We start from the raw sequence: 8,367 nt of genomic DNA on the forward strand, positions 1-8,367 counted from the left end.
GTCTTTTTTCATTGTTTATACCTCTGCAGATTCAGGATGAAATCCATTTTATTTAGGTTGATGTGATAATTAGAAGTGAGACAATCAGTTTTTATTTATTTATTTATTATACATTTTCATAAACCTAATTGCGTGTGTGTGTGTGTGTGTGCAGGACAAAAGCAGAGATGGAGCAGGAGTCAGTGGTGGATGGAAACTTGGCAACCGAAGCTTCCTTAATAGTCTTGGACACTTTGGAGATTATTGTCAAAGTTAAGCTCTGCTTTTGCTTCTTGCTGCTTCTGGGTATATAATTATAAGTATTACAAATTCGGACGTGAATGTCTAACCCCAAAAAATGCATTTTACTGTGCCTCAGACTGTAGTGCTGTCCGAGCAGAAAGAGAGTGTGCTAGTTGGAGTGCTGAGAGTACTTCTTCACAGCATGGCTGGCAACCAGAGCGCCCTTTTTCTGCAACACTGCTTTACCACTCAGAGAGCGCTGGTCTTTAAGGTGTGTATGAGTGTGGTGTGTTGGTTAATTGTAAGTCAGTGGGTGTGTGTGTGTGTGTGTGTGTGTGTGTGTGTGTGTGTGTGTGTGTGTGTGTGTGTGTGAGGGGGTTGTATTTGTGATTGTTAATGTAATGATATATAATGGGTATTTTCAAAGCATTTGTGGCATTTAAAGTAAATGAGTCATTTGTGCCAAACAACAATGTTCACGTATAAATAGTAGTTCTGTCTACAAAAAATCTGACACTTCTTTAGATTTAAGATTCAAGAGTTTGTCATATGTTCAGTCTGTTACACCATTCAATGAAATTCTTACTCCTTGAATCCTCCAAGCGGCCATAAATTTAGGACATAAGGAAAATGGACACAGACACAAGACATATATTAGAAATGTACAAAGTTATGATTCAAATGCAAGAAACAGATGTATAGAATAGAAAGGCCTGTACAACATCCTTTAGAGATGGTTTGGGTCCATGTTCTTACCATTATAACACCACCACCAGCCTGGACTTGTGCATCTCCATGTCACAGCAAAAAAAAGTTGAGATCTATTAAACCAAATGTTATTATCCATCATCATCATCATCATTTGACTTGTTTCGGCGAGTCTGTGCTCATTATAGCCTCAGATTCCTGTTCGTACGAACAGAAGTAGAACCTGACATGGTCTTCTGCTGTTGTAGCCCATCTGCTCCAATGGTTAGAAATGCTTTTCTCCTGACCAGTGTTATGTGAGGAACCACAACCTTGTACATAGCCATTGCTTTTTTTTTTTTTTAGCTCTTTTATTGAAAGGCATTCCTGCCCACAGAACTGCTGCTCGTTTGGATTTTCTCTCCATTCTGAGTAAACTTTAGATCTATGTGAAAACCTCAGGAGTTCAGCAGTTTCTGAAAAACTCACACCATCCCATCTGGCACCAACAACCTCACTATTGTCAAAGTCACTGAGGTCACATTTTTCCCCTCTATTCTGCTGTTCGGCTATTACCTGAGGTTTTATTGGAACAGGAGCCACATGATTGGCTGATTGGATAATCCCCTGAATGGCATGTGATTGTAATAAAGTGGCATTTGAGCGTGTGTTAGATTTTCCAACAAATTTTTAAAAAAGCAGAATTGTTTTTCTTGCCAAAGATTTAAAACGTAATGACTATTTATTATTCCCAAAAAAATTTAATGAAGCTATTTCATTTGTTAATGAGGGCGAAGTGAAACAGTGGGTGTGCGAGGAATAATTTGTGATTCATCTGCTCTCTGTTTTGCAAATCAACAATGTTTAATGATGTAAAAAAAAAAAAATAAAAATGTCAATAATGTTATACTGTGTGCGTGCGTGTGTGCGTGTGTGCGTGTGTGCGTGTGTGTGTAAACAGTTTCCAGAGATGCTTTTTGAGGAGGATACAGAGCTGTGTGCTGATCTGTGTTTGCGGTTACTGCGTCACTGCAGCAGCAGTATCAGCTCTGTACGCAGTCACGCCAGTGCTTCCCTCTACTTGCTCATGAGGCAAAACTATGAGATCGGAAATGTGAGATTCAAATCTGCGCTTAAATCTATAGCACGAACGCGCTTTCTCAAATTTGCTCGATTTTTATTCTTTTTTTCAGCTTTTGTAATAGTGTGCGTTAACATAACATATTATCATAACATATTAGGGTGAGAAAGATTGACCAGGCAGAAAGTTAAGTATTTCATTTGCTTTGGTCCTACAGAATTTTGCACGAGTGAAGATGCAGGTTACCATGTCTCTGTCATCACTAGTGGGCACCTCGCAAAACTTCAACGAAGAACATTTACGCCGCTCCCTCAAGACCATTCTCACCTATGCCGAAGAAGATCTGGAGCTCCGAGACTCACCTTTCCCAGAGCAGGTTCTACCCACGCACTTCAACACACGCATGTTCAAGGATTACTTTTTGTTTGTTTTTCTTCTCAGATTTGTAGCTGTTTTTGTTTTGTTTTGCAGGTCCAGGACCTTGTGTTCAACCTGCACATGATTCTTACTGACACAGTCAAAATGAAAGAGCATCAGCAGGACCCTGAGATGCTACTTGACCTCATGTACAGGTTAGCGCTCTCGATCTAGACGTGTACATCTATAAATACATAAGTTATACATGGATATGCAGCCATATAAGACTACTGATGATTTTTGTGTTATAGGATTGCTAAGGGTTATCAGAACTCCCCAGACCTGCGTCTCACCTGGCTTCAGAATATGGCCGGAAAGCACTCAGAGAGAGGCAACCATGCTGAAGCTGCCCACTGCCTGGTCCACAGTGCGGCTCTAGTAGCAGAGTACCTTAATATGCTGGAGGATTGTCGTTATCTCCCCATTGGTTGTGTCTCCTTCCAGGTAAGGCACTTTAAAAAGTAAGTCAGTATTTCCAAAATATGGTATACAAGTACATCCTTCCTACTTCGGGAAACATTAGCAGCCATAGTATTATTAATGAAATGGTTAGATAATCATCAAGAAGTCTGACAGTCTCCAAAAAAGTAGCAGATTTTTCAGTTTGGTTTTCAGGGCCACTCAGGTGTTTCATATTAGCAAGAAGAATGCAATTGTCGCTTCTCATCAATTCAGGAGGGGTTATAAGGTCATTTCCATCCATTTGTAATTCACCATTCTATAGTAAGAAGAATTCTTTAAAGAAGAAAAGTGTTGGAAAGGCCACATCCAGACCTAAACTCTATTCAAATGCTGTAATAGAATAGAGATCTTAATAGAAATGGGCCTAAACCAGTTCTCTTAAACATCAATGCAAAGCAAAATTGTAAAGAATGTTTTGTATATGATCATGTAATTGGGGGGAAATGTGAAATGAGCTAACGTCGGGGCGGATGTGATCACACTGTTTTCCGCATCTGGCTGTGAACGCTCAGCGGATCTCATCTAACGTACTGGAGGAGTCTGCTGTATCCGATGACATCTTGTCCCCGGAGGAAGAGGGAATCTGTGCGGGGAAATATTTCAGTGAGGTTGGACTGGTGGGGTTGCTGGAACAAGCTGCAGCCTCCTTTAACATGGTGAGAGCATGAGTCATACAGAACAAATAAAAAAAAAAGCTAGTCCTCACCGATTCCACTGAATAAGCCGTATCTAACCTGGATATGATTTGTTTTCATATATAAAGTGGATCTACATGTAGTAAATATCCCTTTTATATAAATAACTGGTGGTCTTGTGCACTCCAGGCTGGAATGTATGAAGCCATTAATGAAGTCTATAAGCTTCTCTGCCCTATCCATGAGGCCAACAGGGACTTCAAAAAGCTGGCCTCGATCCACGGCAAGCTGCAGGACGCCTTCAACAAAATCTACAATCAGGTCTGTTGTTTTCACAGAAAATTACAACTCCGTGTGATGCCTTCAGTCAGTAAGAGTACGCTTTAGTTTTTGATGGAAGTCCATAAAGTGGCTGATAATTAGTGAAATGTGTTGACAATCGAATAGCAAGTCAACAGACTGTCTCTACTTGCATTTTCTAGGCATAGTGTTAAATTCACTGTTTTCTAGCAGAGATGATCTTCACTTATTTCCTGTTTTTTTTTTTTCAATGTGCTGCTTTGATTCTCTGTGCAGAGTTCAGGATGGGAGGTATAGCTCTTAATATATTTCTGTCAATCGCACTGCATATATCATACTATGAAAAGCTTACTTATAACTGCCAGGTGTCAGCGTTTTTTCTCACACACTCTCCCTGTCTTGTGTGTTTATTTCCCGTTATGTCCTTGTCCTGGTCTGTGCTGGATGGATGTCTCTGGTGAGTGTAACTTAAAAAAGAAAAGAAAAAAGCTATTGCATAAAAAGGTCAACAATTTCCCATTTACTCTTTAACACTGTAGTCCTTTCACACACTTTTGTAAGAATGAGTGCAACCAGAACCTCATGCAACCAGCTGACCTTGATTTCTAACATTGATTTATTAAAGATTATTGATATTTAATAAAGATTTTTCCCTTTTTCTTCTCTTGCTTCTAATATCTCTATCTGTCTGTCTATTCTATTCTATTCTGTTCACTTTCCTTTACTTCCCCCAGGGTGTAGAGGATGTTTGGGACATATTTCCGTGTGGGTTTTTATGGGTGCCGCTTTGGTGACCTAGATGAGCAGGAGTTTGTGTATAAGGAACCTTCTATCACAAAACTGGCTGAGATTTCACACAGGCTGGAGGCAAGTATCGTTCCTCCTCACAGCCATCATTACAATACATGTTTTTGTAGCGACTGTTTACAGATTAGTCACAAATTCCTTAATAATTTCATACCGACAGCAAAATGAAACTTCCTAAATATTGTACACTGGTATTGTGATTAGGAATTCTACTCCGAGCGCTTTGGTGATGATATTGTGGAGATTATCAAAGACTCCAGCCCTGTGGACAAGAATAAGCTGGACCCCAACAAGGTCAGACCTGAAAATTTTACCTATTTATAATTCTGTAATAATTTGGCTGTTTAGATTTTAATTTTATTTTTTCTTTCAATTTCTTTGCTGTTTTTTTTTTTTTTTTTTTTTTTTGACCAGCAAGTTTTTCTCTTTCTGTTCTGGTCCCCAGGCATACCTTCAAATTACGTACGCGGAGCCCTTCTTCGACACGTACGAGCTGAAGGAGCGCATCACGTATTTCGACAAGAACTACAACCTGCGCATGTTCATGTACTGCACACCGTTTACACTAGACGGCCGTGCGCATGGTGACCTGCACGAGCAGTACAAGCGGAAGACCATCCTCACCACCTCACACGCTTTTCCTTACATCAAGACCCGCATCAACGTCATCCAAAAGGAAGAGGTACCAGCACATACTTTTGTGTGTGCGTGTGTGTGTGTGTGTGTGTGTGTGTTTGCGTAGTTTAAAAAGTCTGTTAAAATGTGATCTCTCCCTTTGTCAGATAATCCTTGTTCCAATTGAAGTGGCTATTGAGGACATGCAGAAGAAGACTCAAGAGCTAGCCTTTGCCACACACCAGGATCCTGCAGACTCCAAGATGCTGCAGATGGTTCTTCAGGGTTCTGTGGGCACCACAGTTAACCAGGCAAGCTTTTAATGGCCTATGCTGTGTGGTGTATCTAGTTCTATGTAGATTATAAACTTCATTAACGTCAGTGGTGTCTGTAGGGTCCTCTCGAGGTAGCCCAGGTATTCTTGTCGGAAATTCCAGAAGACCCAAAACTCTTTCGACATCATAACAAACTGCGACTCTGCTTTAAGGACTTCATGAAGAGGTAAAGAGACGACTTACGAGTTACACTCATACAGACACACACACACTCCCTTACTCACTCACCACAAATGTTGACAATTGCAGATGTGAGGATGCTTTAAGGAAGAACAAGGCTCTGATTGGCCCAGACCAGAAGGAATATCACAGGGAACTAGAGAGGAACTACAGTAAGCTGAAGGAGGCTCTGTACCCTCTCATTAACCGCAAGATTCCTCAGCTCTATCGAGCCATACAGATACTGCCTACCACTCCTACACATAGGTAAAGGAACTTTTGAATGATTTTGTTCTTCTTCGAATGAATGGCGAACATTTTTTGGTTCTTTTTCCTTCCTAATAGTTTTGAAACATTTTCTGCCAATGCAGCAGTCAGCACAAGAGATAGCAGGTCTGTAGGAGGTGATAGCAGGTCTGTAGGAGGTAAAAGCAGGACAAGCGGACTGATGATGATTCTTCTCTACTTGACAGATGTTCGATAGCTTCGCTAGAGTTTCGCGTTGACAAATGGGTTCGTAATATCCAAGTGCCGTTTATGCCTATAATTACGGATAATCGCCTGCCTAGTACCAAAATAAACTTTTACCCTGGAAAATGTTCGTAAGTGATGACCACTAGCCATGCTTCATTCATTTATCGTTTTTTTCCTCTCTGTTATGGAGCTTTGAATAACAATTAGCTATGAGACGTTGCTAACGGAAAAAGCATAATGTAAATTACTGGGTTTAAATAAACATAGCAGTACAGGAAGCTGTGTATATTAATGTTGTAGTAGGAGTGCGTGTACATGTCTTTGGTAGGAAACGCATACACAACTTTTGGTCCTCATCCAGAAATATGTTCGTACATGTGTCTGTAAGTCTGAATGCATATATTTGTTTATTGTGTTTTGAGCTCTGGGTCCAGTACGTCACTCGATTCTCACTCACTCACTCTGAACGCTTTCGTCTTTCCAGTCAGATTTGCTGACATGTGACCCTGTTTTCCTTTTTTCTTCCTTTCCAATCTGCAGGAATTCCCTCAGTAGGTCCAGCTTTCGACGGACGGACTGCTAAAACATTACCGAAGGAGAAGTAGGGGCCAACCCCCTTGCCCAGGCTCCAGACTGCCTTCTCCTACGCTGGGGCATTAACTCTGTGCTGTTCTCTCATTGGAGTTGAACTTATGTTTACTCAGAAGGGTTATCTGTGGTATAAACACAGCCCTGTTGGCTCTCCAGAGGCAGGGCAGTGATGGCTCACGCAGTCTCATGGGACTCGCTTCAAAATTGAGCCCTCTTCAAGCAGACTGGTGGTAATTTTAGGTTTTGCTCAACATGGGAATCTAAATAGTCTGCTGCACTTCCTTCTTTCCGTGTGTGTGTGTGTGTGTGTGTGTGTGTGTGTGTGTGTGTGTGTGTGTGTGTGTGTGTGTGTGTGTGTGTGTGTGTGTGTGTGTGTGTGTGTGTGTGTGTGTGTGTGTGTGTGTGTGTGTGTGTGTGTGTGTGTGTGTGTGTGTGTGCGAGAGCGATGAGTCAAGAGCCCTGTAGTATAGAGTAAGTAACCGCTTGCACTTTGTGAATCTGAGCCCATCCAAAGCTTTAATGTTTCACCACCATGTCCAAAGATAACATTTATCTTCGACATTATGTCTAAACAGAACTGGTTACTTTTCTCTCTCTGCTCTGGGAGCGTGAATGATAACTACTTAAATCCTCCTCCCTATGCCCTAAGAGGCTTGGCTCAAACTGTTGGACTTTTACATTCCCACGTTAATCATTTACCTCATAACCATTGGCCACATTGAAACCTGGAATTGTATAGGAAAAAAAGGAGCTAGAATCGGCTCTTACACTGCACTGTTATATATTTACACTGCCACCTGTTCATATATCTGCACTCACCCAGTATATTCATGAGATCATTAGATTGTTTTTGGGTTTTGTTTTTTTTTGCACAAAAATGTTGTCACTTAGAGCAAGCGTAGGCAGAGACAGACTGAACATCCTCGACGGTGAAAATCCGCAGTGTGGTTCGCTCTTCGTGAAACTACTGTTAGTCTTTAAATTCACATGGATAATTGAATTTTACTTCCCATGTGATGTCTACTGTTCATTACTGCTACTGTCCAAATACTGTACAAAAAAACTGGCCTCAATTCTTTTGATAATTTTCTTTTTTATTATTTCTGTACATTTTTGTTTTGTTTAGTTTTTTTACTAATTGTATTAAATTTCTTAATCCGTAAACAACGTTGAAGTGCTTTATTACTAAACACATTTTAGCTTCTCAAACTCAAAATACTGTTTGTCTCACGGTTCTCAAAAGTTCTCATCGTGTCTGAAAGGGTTCTGCCAGGGTTTTATCCTGTCTCCCTATAAACATGCTGGAGGGAGAATCTAAGATGCTGTTAGACGTGAATCAGTTTTGAATGTGTGTATGGTGCTGTGTGATGCACCAGTTTCAAATCCAGGGTGTATTCCCGCTTCATGCCATGTGTGGAATAATCTGCGGATCCTCCAAGATCGTGACCAGGATAAAGCGGATAATTAAGATGATTCATTTGTATCGTTGTGGGTTTTTTGTTTGTTTTAATGAACATTTTTTACCGATTTACACTGGTTGGTTTTTCGAGTGGTGCTCTAACTGATGTAAAACAGAAGACTT

At 40.7% G+C, this 8,367-nt stretch overlaps 1 protein-coding gene across 10 annotated transcripts in view; it reads left to right on the top strand.

Moving 5' to 3' along the window:
• The window catches only part of dock6 (dedicator of cytokinesis 6), a 55,005-nt gene extending 47,053 nt beyond the window's left edge, over positions 1-7,952 (top strand). For all 10 annotated transcript variants that reach the window (XM_083524259.1, XM_083524256.1, XM_083524254.1 and 7 more), the window contains 16 exons: positions 155-251; positions 359-493; positions 1,871-2,023; positions 2,208-2,366; positions 2,462-2,562; positions 2,659-2,851; positions 3,382-3,525; positions 3,694-3,825; positions 4,081-4,095; positions 4,546-4,671; positions 4,816-4,905; positions 5,057-5,293; positions 5,394-5,537; positions 5,621-5,727; positions 5,811-5,987; positions 6,735-7,952. In XM_083524259.1, the coding sequence (XP_083380385.1) occupies positions 155-251; positions 359-493; positions 1,871-2,023; positions 2,208-2,366; positions 2,462-2,562; positions 2,659-2,851; positions 3,382-3,525; positions 3,694-3,825; positions 4,081-4,095; positions 4,546-4,671; positions 4,816-4,905; positions 5,057-5,293; positions 5,394-5,537; positions 5,621-5,727; positions 5,811-5,987; positions 6,735-6,777 (2,053 nt within the window). In that variant the 3' untranslated portion in view covers positions 6,778-7,952. The remainder of the gene's footprint in view (positions 1-154; positions 252-358; positions 494-1,870; positions 2,024-2,207; positions 2,367-2,461; positions 2,563-2,658; positions 2,852-3,381; positions 3,526-3,693; positions 3,826-4,080; positions 4,096-4,545; positions 4,672-4,815; positions 4,906-5,056; positions 5,294-5,393; positions 5,538-5,620; positions 5,728-5,810; positions 5,988-6,734) is intronic.
• The last annotated feature ends 415 nt before the right edge of the window (positions 7,953-8,367 follow it).

The sequence above is a fragment of the Silurus aristotelis genome, assembly GCF_946808225.1.
Source record: "Silurus aristotelis genome assembly, chromosome: 21".
Taxonomy (NCBI): domain Eukaryota; kingdom Metazoa; phylum Chordata; class Actinopteri; order Siluriformes; family Siluridae; genus Silurus; species Silurus aristotelis.